Genomic DNA, 17055 nt, shown 5'->3' on the forward strand with positions numbered 1-17055 from the left:
TTTCTTCTACCTGCGGATATGAACCTGCTTGTAGTAACTCTAAAACATGTCCACTTTATTCATCGTTTACTTCTTAAGTAGCAGCATCTTTTATGCGTATGGGTTTCATCTCTTTTTTCTCCATCTTTTCTTTATTTTTCCCTAAACGCTTACCTCCAACGAATGGCCGTTTTGTTTTGTCTTTTTTTTAATCTTAACTTTCCAGGTTCCTTTTTTGAAAATAATATTCTGCACTGAAAAGATGCACAAATCGTTTGATTTGATTTGCAAAACTAAAACACGAATGACACACGTTTGCGCACGGAGAGAGAATAAACTTAACAAAACACAACGATTCACGAAATCTATCCAAAAGGAAGGAAAACGAGAAAGCCTAAAAGTGTCCACTCCTTTCGCTAATCCTTTTCCATTTCCATTTTCTACCTTAAGAGATGCGAGATTAATATAAGGAATAAACGGGGGAAAGGGGTTCATAAATTCGGCTAAACAGCATTTCAACTAACGCTAATCATAAAAAAGGCAACAATATGCGTAACAAAATATGTATACGTTGTATAGATGTATACGTTATCTTCACATTACTTTTTAAGTTTCAAATATAGCTAAATCGGTAGTCTCTCACATTGTCTATCGTCGTCATCCCACAGGGAGAGTCTTGTCTCTGCTGGACTGCTACTACCACTTCACTGTGCAGTTTAAAAGTGTTGTTTCCTTTTCCTTACGGCCCAGTAGATTAATCGATAAATAGAGTACGAATGCCATGTGGTGTGTGGTTTTTACTGTATTTCTTGTTCAGCAAACGCCTGTTTAAAATGATTCACACACACACACGCACATAGTGTAACGCGCGCGCGCGCTTGTATAGGATTTTAGAGCAAAAAATAACTCTTTCTCTCTGATTTCACTAACATATCGTTATTGTGTTAACAACCCATTATTATATCGCAGAAAAAGCCGGGCAAATCGCGTCACCCCGTCAGTGGTAGAATCGAACTCATTTCGGCGATGATGGCGATGGACGAATCGAAGGGATTGATTGATTGCCGTAGAGTGCCGTCAGCGAAAAGTGGGGGATAGATGTTCCTCTTAATGTATCTACCGAGATGTACTAGTAGTAGTAGTAGTATAAGGGATATAGTCACGGGACATCTCGCTTAAAATTAGTATCGGGGTTTTTTAAATTACAGCACCAGTATTTTTTTGTTTTACTTAACCATTAAAAAGTCTCAATTTGTTCTACTAATAACAGGCAACCTCCTCTGGAGATCTCCAGAGGTTGAAGGGAATGTTGTGATGATGATTGTTGTTTAGCTATACTTTCTTTCTCTCTCTCTCTCTCTCTCTCTCTCTCTCTATCGTTTTAACCCTCCCTTCTCAGCCCTGTACTTGTAAAATATGATACGCTACATTCGCTAGTGCTACGTGTCTAGTAACTTGTTCTGCCTATTGCTACTATGATATTGCTCGAGTACATCTTGCCAGCTTCGCGGTCAATGGGGTAAAAACAACCGGAAACAGGTGGTAGATAGCACACATCGAGAGAGAGAGAGAGATTCACTTCAAGGGAGTGTTAGGGGAGAGCACACAAACGAATAGAACTACATCTAATGGCCACTGTACTGTTCTTTCCCTTCCCTATTTGTCGGTCTGTAACCTGTACCACCCGTTTAGCTTAAAATTCCTATCATGCTTTCATGTAACATCATCGTACACCGACAAACCGAACATTGTCTGCGGTTGCACTGGCTTTGCGCTTATCAGACCGCACCGACTACTGCTCTCTGCGCCTTATTGCTTTATCTGCCATCGCTGCGGGGCCCTCTAATCTAACACAGGTCTTATCTGGTCGTACGAACTGGTCGGGAAAAATGGGGGGTATAGTAGTGTAGCGGGGATGAACAATTCACATCAATATGCATGATATGTGTTTCAATAGTGTGTTTATGCATCTGGTAATATCGCTTGCCTATATATGCTGATGTGTGTAACGGATGTCACTGGTTCTCATCATGGTATTGCCTCTTTGCGGCCTTACGAGATTTATAGGGGCCTTTTTTCACGGCATTGTTTCTCCTCATTTCATTCGCCACTATTGCAAGTCTTCCTCACACTTGGGCACGTCGAATATTTCCGCAAACAGGGGCGGCAGCCGGATCGTGCTCCAGTTCGTCCGGAACCACTCCAGATGGGCGGAGTGCTTTTCGCCCAGCATGCGCAGCTCGTGGACGCGCGCCTCTAGTGCGGGCATAATCTGCAGCGCCCCCATGCCGTTGTTTGCCCGTGATCGGGTGATTTGTACTCGCAGCGCTTCCGCGATGCATTCGCGCGTCTTCAGGATCAGCTTCGTCTCGACGAGGCCGGGCCGGTCGGATAGCAGGATGAGGGCCGAGTACAGGCCGATCTCGGTGTCGCTCAGGCAGCAGCTGTTTAGCCCGCTGGTAAAGTTAAACAGTGCGTTGGCATACTCGGGCTAAAACAAATGGAAATATTATTAATTAAAAATGGTTATTCTCTCTCCGTCTTTTATAGTGATTTGCTCTCTGGAGCGCACCCACGACTCCGATCCCACACCGACTACTGTTAGACCGATTTCGGCTCCGGCAAAATGGAACCACTAGATCCGCCCGGAGTCGGAGTCGCCCGTAGTCGTCCGGAGTCATCCGGAGTCTTCCGGAGTCGTCTAGAGTCGTCCGGAGTCGTTCGGAGTCGTCCGGAGTCGTTCGGAGTCGTCCGAAGTCATCCGAAGTTGTCCGGAGTCGTCTGGAGTCGGTTAGAGTCGTTCAAAGTCATCCGGAGTCCGAGTCGTTCAGAGTCGTCCGGAGTCGTTCGGAGTCGTCCGGAGTCGTTCAGAGTCGTCCGAAGTCGTTCGGAGTCGGCCGGAGTCGTCCGGAGTCGGTTAGAGTCGTTCGAAGTCATCCGGAGTCAGAGTCGTTCAGAGTCGTCCGGAGTCGTTCGGAGTCGTCCGGAGTCGTTCGGAGTCGTCCGGAGTCGTCCGAAGTCGTTTTAAGTCATCCGAAGTTGTCCGGAGTCGTCCGAAGTCGGTTGGAGTCGTTCGGAGTCATCCGGAGTCAGAGTCGTTCGGAGTCGTCCGGAGTCGTTCGGAGTCGTCCGGAGTCGTTCGGAGTCGTGCGAAGTCATCCGAAGTTGTCCGGAGTCGTCCGGAGTCGGTTAGAGTCGTTCAAAGTCATCCGGAGTCCGAGTCGTTCAGAGTCGTCCGGAGTCGTTCGGAGTCGTCCGGAGTCGTTCAGAGTCGTCCGAAGTCGTTCGGAGTCGGCCGGAGTCGTCCGGAGTCGGTTAGAGTCGTTCGAAGTCATCCGGAGTCAGAGTCGTTCAGAGTCGTCCGGAGTCGTTCGGAGTCGTCCGGAGTCGTTCGGAGTCGTCCGGAGTCGTCCGAAGTCGTTTTAAGTCATCCGAAGTTGTCCGGAGTCGTCCGAAGTCGGTTGGAGTCGTTCGGAGTCATCCGGAGTCAGAGTCGTTCGGAGTCGTCCGGAGTCGTTCGGAGTCGTGCGAAGTCATCCGAAGTTGTCCGGAGTCGTCCGGAGTCGGTTAGAGTCGTTCGAAGTCATCCGGAGTCCGAGTCGTTCAGAGTCGTCCGGAGTCGTTCAGAGTCGTCCGAAGTCGTTCGGAGTCGGCCGGAGTCGATCGGAGTCCGAGTCATTCGGAGAAGTCTAGAGTCGATCGGAGTCTACCAGAATCGGAATCGGTCGGAGTCAACAGGAGCCGTGTGCTTTAATCCGACTCCGGACGACTTCGACTCCAACCGATTTCGGACTCGGACGTCTTGAACGACTCCGAACAAGTCCGATCGACTCCGGAAGATACCGGACGTCTCCGACTCCGGACGATACCGGACGTCTCCGACTCTGAATGACTCCGGGCGACTCCAGACGACTCCGGACGACTCTGACTCCGGATAATGCAGAGCAGACCTGCAGAGTCGATTACGAATTTATCGGAGTCGGATCGGAGTCGACTCCGGATTTTTACTTTACTAGTTGTTTAAGCCACCGACTTACATCGTAGATTACTTCCAGCTGCTGGCGGGTGATGTACACACCGTCGTCGAACGTGATCGTACTGTCGTTGGTGGCGCGTGCCACGTGCGTTAGCCACACCTCGAAGAACCCTAGCTTAATCAGAATCAGCTGATCGTCCTGCAGAAACTCTCCGAACCCGGGGACACGCTTCGCAAACTCCACAATCCTCTGGACGGCCGGTGTCATGCGCATCGCGTACTGCTGCCAGAGCCAGATCCGCTGATCCTCGAGCGATTCCAGGGGCTGCAGAAGCGAAACAAAAAACGTTTATAGTACACTATTTACAACCACCAAACTCTCTTTCCCTTACGTTGTGCTTCTCGCTGTAGTTGAGCAGCGACACTCGGCTCTGCTCCTTCACCTGCTCGCTCGTGTAGGTACAGTGGCCCCGGTGGGCCTGCGCAATGCACTGGATGATATCGTACACGGACAGCTCCGGCGGCGTAAATGTCAGCGAGTCGGGCAGGATCGTCCCGGTGGACGTGCTGATCTCGGCACAGCTGTTCGCGGCCATGCTGGCGTTCGATGATGGCGGGCCGTTGCTGTGGCCGATGGTGGCGCTAGTGTTATTGCCCGCGTTGTTGCCGCTGCCGAGCGTGCTGGTAGTGGTAGTGGGCATGGTACCGTTCGCACTGTGACCCGTTCCGAGCGATCCGTTGCCGTGCTGCGGACCGGTGGCGGGTGTCGTCGAGTTGACGCAGATGCTCATGTTCTCCTCGCTGCAGCTGCCCGCCTCGCGTGACTTTTTCGGCACGCGGCCATACCGCACGGCTGTGGGTGGAGGAAGAGGAGCAATTGCTTTCGAATTAGAATATTGCATTAACACTTTTGGTAAGACTGAGTGGGTGTTAGTGGCGAGTCCTGAAGCTAGATTTTTTTTTCCATTCGAAGCCCGCTTGCAAAATTGGAAATAGTAATCGGCTTCATTTGCTACTTTTACTCCCCAACCCATACAACATACATCGCAAACAGAAAGTGCGACCAATAATTGTATAGCACCTACACTCTAAAACGAATCGATTATGTGCCGCGAATGGCAGAGGAGCCCTCAAGAAGTGCGGAAGAAAATGGTAAATAAATCGAAACAAAATGCCAATAGTAAAAGGACAACGGGGGGGGGAGGGGGGGTGGTGGAAAAGAAAGGGCGCCAAACAAACTGATGATGGCGGTATGATGCAAATTTTTACTTCCGCAACTCTCTTGCGGCACGACGCCACACGACAGATTTGGTTCGGTGTTTGAACTTTTCCTTTCGCAGGGGTGGGGGAGGCGGAACAACCCCGTCCCAGTGCACACATGCACAGGAGGGTGGGCGGACGGGTGCATTTGCAAAGAGAAAGGGAGCTTTGGTTTAAAGGGCACTGCAACAGTGCGCGTTCGTCGTCGCCGTCTAATGGTGCACTGTTTGCGCTAAATATGGCGATGGCGCGCTCGCCCGGAAAGGTGTGCCATACACATACTATTGAGTCATCCGCGTGGAAATGAAGCAGTTTTGGGAGCAGACTGTTTTACTTTTTTTTAGGATTTGAAGACAGCATGCGAAAGGTTAGTATGTAAATTGTTAAGATGGCAAATCATTGTTTATACATTTTTGGATGTTTTATTTAGCGCTTTGGTTATATATTGTAAGACCAACTTCCCAAGGCAATAAAAGGAATTGCCAAAAATAGAAACATACTAATACTCTATAGAGTTTAATATTTTTTTGAAATATACTTTTTTTTTTATTTGAGAGCTTTATATGTTTACCTGACACGCTTAGAGCCGTGTGAGTAAAAACAATGCACAAGCAAACTCAATACACTCTGAATTAAAAATACTTATTTACATCAATATTTAACACTGTTCTTTTAAAACAATGTCCTTTTTACTAGAGAATTACTTAAACAAATGGCAAAAAGTTATGTGACCATCTTCAATATGATTCTGGATAGTTTTTAATTTATATTGAACATTTGCTGCTTCAGTAGCCATTGCTCCTGATAGTTCAGTCAATAGGTGTCTCCCTTGGTAACTTGTCCGTCGTGGGTTCAATCCTCGAATTAATCGAGTTTTTTCTCGTTCCCAAATTATACAATTTGTAATGCTATCGCTTTTTTTCTATCAGTAATGTTGCTAATTTTCTTACTGTCTGAAAATCTGAACCCTTTGTGCTTTCCCTAGCACTGCATGTGTGTGCTTTTGTTAGCCAAGGGGACATTTATTTTTATTTTATTTGAGTGCACATACGAAATAAGTTTTAAAAACTTTTTATTCTATTTCAAGTGTTGCTGTATGTACGCCCGTTACAATAGTAGTATTTACGTTACATATGCTTGCAAAAAAAGACACCCTCCTCACCTATACTTTATGCTTTCTGACCCGATAATGGTGATTATTAAACGAACTTTGTATATGATAAATGTTTCTAAATTATAGCCCATATTCAAACGCACAAAAGGTGCAAAAACACAAAGTAAGAAACATTCAACTTTACATACACACACACGCCCCGTTTTTGCAACTGACCCCATGCACGATAGTTCAACAGTGCAGCGCACCCCTGTCTCTTCCGCGGTGAAGCGTGTAGCAAAGAAAGGCGAAAGAAAGAAATGTGTCACGATATCAACGCGACCGTGTGCGGGAGTAGGCGGGGGGAGGGGGAGGAAGCACAGAGTTCAAAGAACTCTCTACTAGCGCCACAGTTTTCCGCAACAACAACAATAACAAAAACAAACCTGGGAATGGCCGCCGGCGGGATCATAAATTGCGGAAAGAAATTGCAACAGTGCCGGGGTGGTGGTACGTGCCCCCATCGGGGTACGCCAACCCACACCGGGACATGCACACACACACACAGAGGAAAGCAGCACCACGGCGTGTAAGCATGCATTACTTCACCGGTACGGCACACACACCCGCTCGCATTACACACCGCGGTAGAGCCAGTTCGCACCCACTCACCCGCAAAGGGTAAGCATAACAACAACCGCGCGCGTGCAGCTTTGTGAAGCGTTATGAAAATTATGCTACGATAAGCGCCATCTCCCCCGCTACCCTTCCGTCTTCTATCGCGCGGCAAACCGCTAAACTATGCGGACGGTGTGCGGGCATGATATGACTGCTGCACGCGGTTAGTTTCCTACTTCCTGGGTGCACACTCTTTCGGCGTCTTTAAATCGGGGTTGACTAATGGTCCGGGTGACACGCAAGCCGTGTTAATATATCGCTAACACGGTGCTGCTGCACACAACAACCCCCTCTCCCGGGGAAAAGGGTGGAAAGCTTTTTTGTTGCAATTTTGGTGTACATTTCACTCGCATTGAGCTCGTCAGGCGGCAATCGTCGCCTTTCGTTGCCCCGTATCGTGAATCATTGACCAAAGGGACTGTTACCGGCTAAGGGATGGCTAATGCATGGCTGATTAATTTGCCCACCGTGGTCAGGCAAGAGGTAAAGAGATTAAAGGGGGCGAGAGGGAAACATTTAGTCGAGATTCTATCGCATGGTAGAGCATTTCTGTTTGCTGCTTCTAGCAGCAAGCGTGACGGTTTTGGTACGATTTGGAGTGTGTGATAAATTAAACTAAATCTGTTGCCTGTTTGAGCATTTGTTTTCGTCACGAAACGGCCAACAAAGCGTTGCAAAATGGCTAGATTATAAATGGGGCTAATTAGGCACGCTGGTGTAGTGAGGGAGGAAATAAATTAGCGGCGTTTTACTCCCTAAAATAAGCTACGAAATGGTCATTGATGTTCTGGTATTGTTTACGATTAACTCACTCATTCAGATCAAAATAGAAGAGGTGCAGAAGCTTACAGGATTTTTCAGGGGTTCTCATAATTTTGAGACATTTTATTATATCTTACTGTTGGGAAATCAACTTTATGTGTTGGGATAGTTCAAATCCAATAGCACCCTTTTCGGACAGTCACATTTGAAATTCCTATTGGATTTATCTAAAAAAGGTACCGTAGAGTCAATTTCTCGTCATAAAACGCACATTTGTCATAAGAAGGTCGTAAAAGTGTCTCAAAATTCTAAGAACCCTTTAAAACCTCTGTATAGCAACAACATTTAAACAATAATAAGGGGGTTTTCAAGTCACTTGCATGATTTACACATGATTTTTAACCCATCACAAAGAACTGTCAAATTCAATCCAACTTGAGGCGTGTACCCTGTAATACTGTGTCAACACATCTTTCCACAAGTCTAATCCCTTGATTTTAAAAATCAAATATTACTTTTTTGAAATGTTTTTTAATTGTCATAATAACAACAACAGTTGATAAAACTATTTAAAGTGCCATCACAAAATTTAACATGTTTTCGTTTCAACGTAAAGAGAATGAAAGTAATATACATATATATCAAATATAGTCTGAAGGCAAGTCCTTCGGTACATTCGTCAAGTCGTCTATTAGATCCGTTAATGGTTCATAATCCTGCATGAACAGAACCCACTAAACACACATCACTCATTATTCTACACTATGGGTGGTACCACTCAGTACACAAATAACTACACGAAACAATTAGCTTATTATTACGTTCGTTTCGCCAATGAAAAACAATAACAAATATAGCGCTTGTTCTCGTGGAGGAGCAGACTGAGGAAGTCAAAGCCCCAAAATATGTCTCGGGTTGAAAGTTCATTGAGATCAATTTCGCAGATGCGCAGTATTTGACTGTTCCGCTATAATTTAAGCAATAAGTCATTGGAATCCAGCCAAATAAAGGCTGTGTTGGCCAACTTTTGAGAGTGGTTTTAATGTCAGGCGAATGAGGCCAATAGTCTATAAAAAAGTATTACAAGATAGAACCATGCTGACATTTCCAGAACCATTTTTCAAACCGCCATCGTTTGGAAGTTGCCCAGAGTCATAATTTAACTGTTTGGTCACCTGTCCCAAGCGAGCATTCTATCCAACTTATTGGCATTGTCGAAATAAAATTGAAATACACATGAGATATGTCCTAAGTGTAGAATTTTCTGGAAAGATGACTCTGGTTTGGTTTTAATTTGGCACTATTTTGAGAGATGAAATCACAATTTAATAAAACAAGCAATGATTTTGATGATTGCCCATCGGAGAAGAAGTGCTATAAAAGTAGATCACTAAAGATACTCATATATTCTATGCATCGTATCCAAAGTAACAAACTTGTTGTCCCACAGTGTCACAGAATGTTTGATGTTCTGCACGAAGGACACACAGTATTTGATGCATTTTGTAACCACCACTAACGCAAACCACAGAATCAAATTACAGAGACACACCGTTGAAACATAGTACATACAAAGTCAAACACCAACAATTGTTATTAGTGCACTGTAGTGTGAAAACAACTCATAAAGTAAGTTAAACCCAACGATAACAATGCCACAAAACGAACAGTTTATTTAAAGATAAGAACAAAACACACAAAAACATCATATTTACTCGCTAGACTTTGTTGAAAATCACACTGCATCCTGTTCGCATAATAGCACTGCGGCAGACGGTTGATATTGATATGTAGTGAATGTATAATACACTCCAAGAACACTTTCACCGGTATACAATGATCACAAATCCATCATCACAGGTTAACTATAGTCGCAACAATGCAATACTTAATTATCACATAAATTAATCTTTATTTTAAATATCACACTCGCACACAAAACGCTTCGAAAATCAGCAACATCCGTTATTGCTGATCACTTTTGCCAAGCGAACCAAAATATTCCCAAAACCGAACCACCCGATCGTCCGTCACCCGTTGCACTGAACCAGGCGCACGTGTGTGGTTCGGTGCAACTGCAGCCACTCGCGCCACTATCCCGGGCAAAAGGGCTACAAACAAACCGTGCAGAGTGTGAACCCTTCCACTCCAAAACCAGCTCCAAAACAGCCAAACCGGGCGTGCGGAAAGAGGGGCAGAGCTCCGAAGCACTGCGCCCGCTCGCTTACAAAACGTGCGATAAGAGAACCCCCCCCCCCCCCTCCCCCGGGAGCAGACGGCACGCCGAAGAGCAGGATGGGAGGGGCGGGGTTGGAAAAATAAAAGCGAAAGGTAAGCAAATGCAATGCAAAATCCGGAAAAGCGGTGCTGCAGCGGCTTGCAGTTGCACACATAGACAGAGCCCGTGAACCACAGCACAGCTACACAGCTACACACTATCACTTTCCTTCCGCCTTTTTGCAGCGGCTGGTTGGTGGTGGTGGATGGAGGGCTTGGCATGTATGCACTTCTGCAAAACACTGCTACCGTGGTCGCGGTTCTCCCTTGGAGCTGTAGGCACGGAGCCATGAACCGAACACGTGGAAGCGCTCGGCAAGGGTTTTCGCTTCCGGACACAACTTATATAGTCCGTCGGGTCGGTTCGGTCGGTTCGGTTCACTAAACGGAACTACGGATTGCCTGTGTTAAGAGCGACACATTGCTACCTGCTCGATTGGGGTGTGCGTGTGTGTGTGCAAGACTCAATTGGGAACCACAGCTTCCCCAGAGCAACCAGCAAAACCAACTTACGGAGCGGCTAAACGGTAACTGTTGGCGAGTGCATCGATATTAACACAACGACAATGCGCAATCGAGTGCTCAGAGTACGCGCTGCACTTGCACTCTTGCAACACGGTGGGACGGAACGTTGCGGTGTGCCGCTGGGTGGTGCTGGGAATCGGGAGGCGGAAGAGAAAAACTTTCTCTCCCTCCGATTACGGAAATACATGGACGGCTCGAAATCGACTTGCCATTACTGTCCCGCCAGTTCACCGGTTCCCAGCATGAAGCAGACAGAAAATGCACTTCAGATGCAGCCGATACTAACCCTCGTCTCTGTTGCAATTTTTTTACATCCCCTTGGCCGTGCTCGGTGGGCAAGAAAATCCCACCGCCATCCCGCAACGCACAAAAGAGTGCAAGGAAAAGTGCATACAAGCGAAATGCACAGACACACAGCGCGAGTTTCGGCTACAGACAAAATGCTAAATCTCTTTAGCCAGCGCTGAACCAACTTTTTTTTTATTGTTTCTGCTGCATGATCTGGCCTTTCATCTCTCACCCTCCCATTCAACCCCTTCAATTGAAAGATTAACCGTTAAACAAAGAAGTAGAGGGAAGAGAAAAGAGTTAACAAAAAACAAAAACGAACCACCGAACGAGAAAGCAAAAGCAGAGTACGGCGCTGTGCGAAAGCAAAGAAAAGCCTCTCTCTCACTCTCCTGCATCGTGAGCCCTTCTGCTGGACGAGGAAATGCACAATCCTTCCCATCTACGTATTGCGCGAAAGGCCCCACGAGCGCATTGCATTGTGGGCTTCCTCTTTCTTTCTCCTTTTCTCTCCCTACTAAACCAAACAAATGGAAACAACGTGTGAAGTGAAATGAAAATAGCAACAGTGGCTTCTGCAAAGGCGAGGGAAAAGCACCCTCTCCACCGGCCAAAAGTGCATTGTGCAGTTCGGGTTCGTGGTTGCATTTTTTTTTTGTTTTGGCCTGCTTCCTGCTGGTTCGTGAATTCGCCTCTCTGCGGCGGAAGTGTAAAACCGGCAGTTTAGAGGTTGTAATGAGTTGTTTGATGGTTTGTTTTGGTGTCGATCTTGTTTTCTTCTGTTGCTAGTTGCCTTTTGTAATATCCACTGCTTGCTCTTTCCTCCACATCCATTTCCCTTGACCTTCGGAGGGTGCCGGTGATGGTGTTGCTTTCGGTTTGTCGATTTATTTGGAAGGACTAGGATCAAACACATTTAGTAAAGCAGTATGATGAAAGGGGAGGCTATCAATTGTTGATAAAGTCATTTGACAGTTTTGATTGTTTGTAAGCTTTTGTAAAACAAGTGAAAAGATAAAAATGAACAAAAATCTACAAACTTCTTCTTCTTTGTTGGGTCGTGGCAACTGGTCACAAAACTTAAGACTGTTTACAGTGTTACTTGTTAATAGTTTTACTTGGCAAGACTTATCCTTATCATTTCTGATACGGTAAATGTCAGTCAATTCCTTACTTTTGAAATTTAAAGAAATTAATTAAAGTTAAATATTAACTTTAGGAACTTCACTACAAATTGTCGAACCGTCCACCATCATAAAACCTTGTCGGTGTTTTCTCCTACATTCTCTCTTTGCCAAAAATTGATATAAAATATAATAACTGTTTGAGTTATACAAGAGAAAGCTGAAATGTACATTTTGCTGAAAATGTGCCTTTAATTTTGGATACTTTGATTTCCTTCAGCAAAATGATTACAAAATTGATCAAGATCCTAAATTCATTTTGAAAAATTCTCAAGAATAATGAAATTGTAAATAATAATTTACAATACGTTTGAGAAAACAGATACAGATTCTTAAGCAAGTTTAGCCGAAATCGCATAATTGTTCAATACAGAAGAATGTTGTAGTTTCCTTTTTTCTCAGAATTGCTATTGCACAAGTGCACAAGAAGTGCGCAACACATTTTCGCCGATGGTTTTGAGATGGAAAGCGAAATGTTAGAACAATTTTTTTTTTTGATTAATTTCTGATGGCGAATCCCTCGTATTTTTGCTCCAATTATGGACAAGAATAAACATCCAGCAAATGGCCATTATAGTCAGAAAGGACTCGAACGGTATAACCCCAGATGACTAGACTTTATGAATCATTATTAACAATTATTAAACATTATTAAACATCATCAAATCGTTAAAATTGATTTGAATTTTTTTTAATAAAATATTAGGTCATTGTGTGTTTTTCCAGTCATCCAAAAATCCAGACATTAGGAAGTGTTCAGGCAGTTCATGAATGATTTATGATTTAAGTCAATACCATGGTCTGAAAAGCTCGATCTTTATCCGATTTGAACGCACATCCGTTCGTGTATTAAAACCTCTTTCTAAACATTCAAACCCAAAATTGGCAACGAACGTGGCACTTCTTGTGGACGCTGTTAAGATTGATGCTACACAACAAGAAAGTAGCAATTTATACTTGATTTGATAGCGCTAACAAACGTCTCTTAAGACTAAATCTATGCACAAACATAGATTTATTCTGACTTTTGTTAAAATCTAATCTCAAACGATAATTGCGCACTGTGGTCCTGCTCTTCCACTCCCGCTGGCAGCATGTCTTAAACATGAACAACCATTACTGCCCCCAGCACAACAGAAACTAATTCGATCGTTTCAGCAAAACATCTCAGCTCAATTTAAAAACAGACCCAATAATGGATTCTCATGTTCTTTAACCCCCTACCAAACCCCTAAAAAGCTTTCCTCTCGTTACAAACCCAACCCTGCTCAGGTTCTATTTTAATCCTTTCCATAACGGTACAGATGCACCGTGAATACCGTTAGAAGGAAATGCTCCGACAGCCGACACACCCCAATCCTTGCCAATGCTCCATCCGTGGTGCACGAATCGGCTTCCGTATCGGCGGCTGGCCCCTTTTCTGCCCGTTTGCAGCCCAATTACCATGTTTCAAATTAAACACTCACTGTCCACGTTTCTCCTGCCGAACGTTTCTGGCCAGCCGGCCCCGGACAGGACACGGCCACGGTACGGTTTCCCGAAAGCCGAAACAAACGAAACGACAAAACGAGCCAACGGTCAATAATCATTCCCATGCAAACTGGTTCACATCGTGGCTGCGTGCAAATCAATAATGGCAACGCTTTGTTTCGCGAAGATGAACCTGCAGAGGCTCCCGGAAAAAGAAACCCAGCCAACCTTCCCGCACTAAATGACCGCCCTTCATTATGGACGGTCGCCTGACGACGGTGGGCCAAAAAGCTGGGTGGAAATTATGCTGAGAAAATAGCCACCGGGGGGAAAAGGGCGAAGAGGAAAATGGGATGCAAAAGAGAAACAAAACACACGGAACACAGCACACCGGTCCTTCCCAAAAACCGGTGTGCAATTGCACCGTTCGGTGGTGGTTGGCGGTGCAACAGAAGCTGGGATTATCTGGTGGCTCCTATCGTGCGCGAGAGTGCATTCGCCTTTGCCGGTAGCACAAAGTGTGTTGTGCAAAAAGGGCACCCCGAAACGATTAACCCGAGCGGACGACTGTTGTTGTCTGGTGGTGCGCCCCTCGGCAACACCTTTCAACATTTCGGGTCGGCTACTACACCAAACTTTCAACAAGATTTACAGCGTCCACAACGGGGAAACAAAAACCATACTCATTATCACATCATAAAGCTTAAAGGGTGTAAGGAGAAAGTATTCTCAAAAAAAAAAAAGAAATTAAACAGCTACGATTGTTTAACACAATTTCACTAGTCAAAGATGTAGTTTTTTTTTCGAAATTGAAAGGTAGGAAAAGCTTAACCGTGCAAATGTCCCCTTTAAATGCTTCCCCTAACAGGGTGGCTAGGGCGGGTGGAAAAATTGAAAGTTTAATCCACGTTTGCACGCAGCCAAGTGTGGCTTCTTGTCTGGCTGAAAAAGGTGGAATTTCAAGTTTTTCAAGTTTTGGAGCAAGCTTTCCCAGTTTTCCTCCCACTCACCGGAACAAGAAGTTTGCGGATCTAGCCGAGTTGCATCATCACAGATCGGGGCGCGACTCTCACTATCGAGACAAAACGTGTTAGCTGGTGAGGGAGTAACGATGAACGGGAAACTTGCTTGCTAGTAATAGCTCGAGCTGAGAGGGATTAGTTGATAATTTTCTTAAACTACATGAGCTTAGCTAAACAGTAAAAATTTCAATTCATCATACATTATGACATAAATATTTAAATCGAAGTAATTAAACAAAATAACAAGTTTTTCATATTTCTGTTCAATATTCAATGTTTCATTTCGATTTTTAGCGATTGATCAAAAGACATTCTATATTTTGAGTTGAAGATAGTAAAATATGGGTCAACAGCCACCATCATGACTGCTCAACATCATGACTTTTCTGGGTAATAATCCTTGAAATACCACTTCAAGCATCAAACATATCAAATTGGCACTTGAAGGAAACTACCAATAGATCTCAACTTGTTCTAGTAGATTTCGTTTAGATATATCTTTTCTAAACCATTTATCCAGTTATTTAATTTCTAATGATAAGGTGTGTCAACCGGTACCAAAAAAGTCCATTTTGCTTCTATACAAAAATAAGATACAACATCTAAATATACGTTCTCTGAAACGCAAGATTGAAGCATCATAGCTTTTATGAAGTTTGTAGATTTGCTAGGTAACAGATGTATTGCTTGTACGGTTTCGATAGCCCTGCTTGTATCCCTAGACAAATAAAATGTATTATGCTAAGGATAATCAATTGAACTTCCTGCTGATAGACCTTTAGTGCATTTAGAGTAACTTCAAACTTTGTAGAGTTTTGATGTTCTTAGATTATTAATAAATCGGTCTGCATCATCCATACCGAATTAATTAATTGTATCAATAGTTATTGTTGAAATTCCATCAAATTTGTATAATGTATTCCCCAAGGTGCCTAATTTCCCACCTAGCATGTTCAGAAATACCGCCCCAAATACGTCTCCCCCAAGCACGGTACTTACAGTCACGGCTCATGCCAACCGAGAGACACTTCTTGAAGCGGCAGTACTGGCACCGGTTGCGGTTCAGCCGTATCACCAAACACTTGCCATCCCGCAGGCACCGATACTCGATCTGCTTCTGTATGCTGCGCCGGAAGAATCCCTTGCAGCCCTCGCACGACGTTACGCCGTAATGGTAGCCGGACGCTTTGTCACCGCACACCTTGCAGGCGACGAACGTTTTCGCGGTCGTCGTTGAGCTGGCGTCGCTGCACAGTGGGTCTGCAAAGAGAAGGTGGAAGTGGAAGATTAGGTTGTGAGTATTTCAGTCAGAGGAGTCATAAATAATGCTACATTTGGCACTCTTGTCACGATGCTTATCAACTTTGTTGGGGTGTTACTCACAGTTTATTAAATAAATGATTGAAGTGCGTAACCTGTGTAACTATATGATCTGAGTCGTGTCAGATTAGATATATGTCGCCTAGGTAACGCTAACCTGTAGAAGTTCTACTTGACGGACATTAATTCCACATTATCTCTAAAGGTCAAAGGTCAAAGAAATTATTCATAGTGAATAACCTCCCCTGAGTATAATCCAACCACTCCCAAAGGGGGCCATTTAATTCTTGCTTTATCGTAGTACACTCTCTTCTCCTTCTGACTCTACTATTTAGAATTTCTGTACGATTAGAATGCAATTGCGCATCTCCATATTCAACTGCATGAAAGTTTAATGCGCGACCGTTTCGTTCGATGATCGGGACTCCTTCGGGACCCAGGTTGTCTCAAGCAGTTGTCCCGGGGACAAAAAGAATCTTTCAACATTGTTTTCCCACTGTCCACAACGGTGCGTAAAGCGATCTCTAACGTACCGCAGGCACTCGTCCCAGAGGGATAGGTTAGGGATAGCTGCGCTGCATACATTTGCGCTGGGCTGCAACAAACTGCCACCGTCACATAGGTCAATGTTACGCGAACGCAATTACCATAGAAGGAATCGTTTTCCCATCCTCTCCATTCGCTAACCTGGCCCGACTTTTTGAACGACTCTTGATGATCACGATCGTACAACCGTTTCCGAGTCGAATTCTTCGGAGATGTGGTCTGCACCTCCAATCCCTGACCGGGTGGTGGTCAAATGTATTCCCTCCCGATAGGTTGCATGTATAATAGTGTTCGAATGTTTACTTGATTGTATTTTAAAGATGTTTTGCTAGAATCAACCGAACGCGGCACGGAGAGGGGGAGCTCTAGTTCTAGTGTCGTTTTGCTGAATGTCATAAATGGCGCTTGGGAAGCAGGAAAAGGTCACGAACCAAGTTCAATACTAGGTACGCCGTTCGTCATTGCCGTTTATAGAATAGAATATGAGGATGTACTTAATTTTACGCCAAGTATTTAAGTAATTAACTTGTCCTAATATTTTAAAATTGTTCTTCAATTAGGTGTCTTTTGAAAGGCTTTCTGATTGTAGCTTACCCTTTAAAGAATTACCATTTTCCACAATACCACAATACTCCAATAAGTAATGGTTAACCGTTTACGCGCATCACACAAATA

At 44.6% G+C, this 17055-nt stretch overlaps 1 protein-coding gene across 2 annotated transcripts in view; it reads right to left on the reverse strand.

Moving 5' to 3' along the window:
- Nucleotides 1-12: 12 nt before the first annotated feature.
- The window catches only part of LOC120952922 (ecdysone-induced protein 78C), a 33448-nt gene continuing 16405 nt past the window's right edge, over nt 13-17055 (reverse strand). For both annotated transcript variants that reach the window (XM_040372517.2, XM_040372516.2), the window contains 4 exons: nt 15514-15774; nt 4348-4808; nt 4017-4280; nt 13-2470 (listed from right to left, as the gene is read on the reverse strand). In XM_040372517.2, coding sequence (XP_040228451.2) covers nt 2090-2470; nt 4017-4280; nt 4348-4808; nt 15514-15774 — 1367 coding nt within the window. In that variant the 3' untranslated portion in view covers nt 13-2089. The remainder of the gene's footprint in view (nt 2471-4016; nt 4281-4347; nt 4809-15513; nt 15775-17055) is intronic.

The sequence above is a fragment of the Anopheles coluzzii genome, chromosome 2 (genome assembly GCF_943734685.1).
Source record: "Anopheles coluzzii chromosome 2, AcolN3, whole genome shotgun sequence".
NCBI classification, from domain to species: Eukaryota; Metazoa; Arthropoda; class Insecta; order Diptera; family Culicidae; genus Anopheles; species Anopheles coluzzii.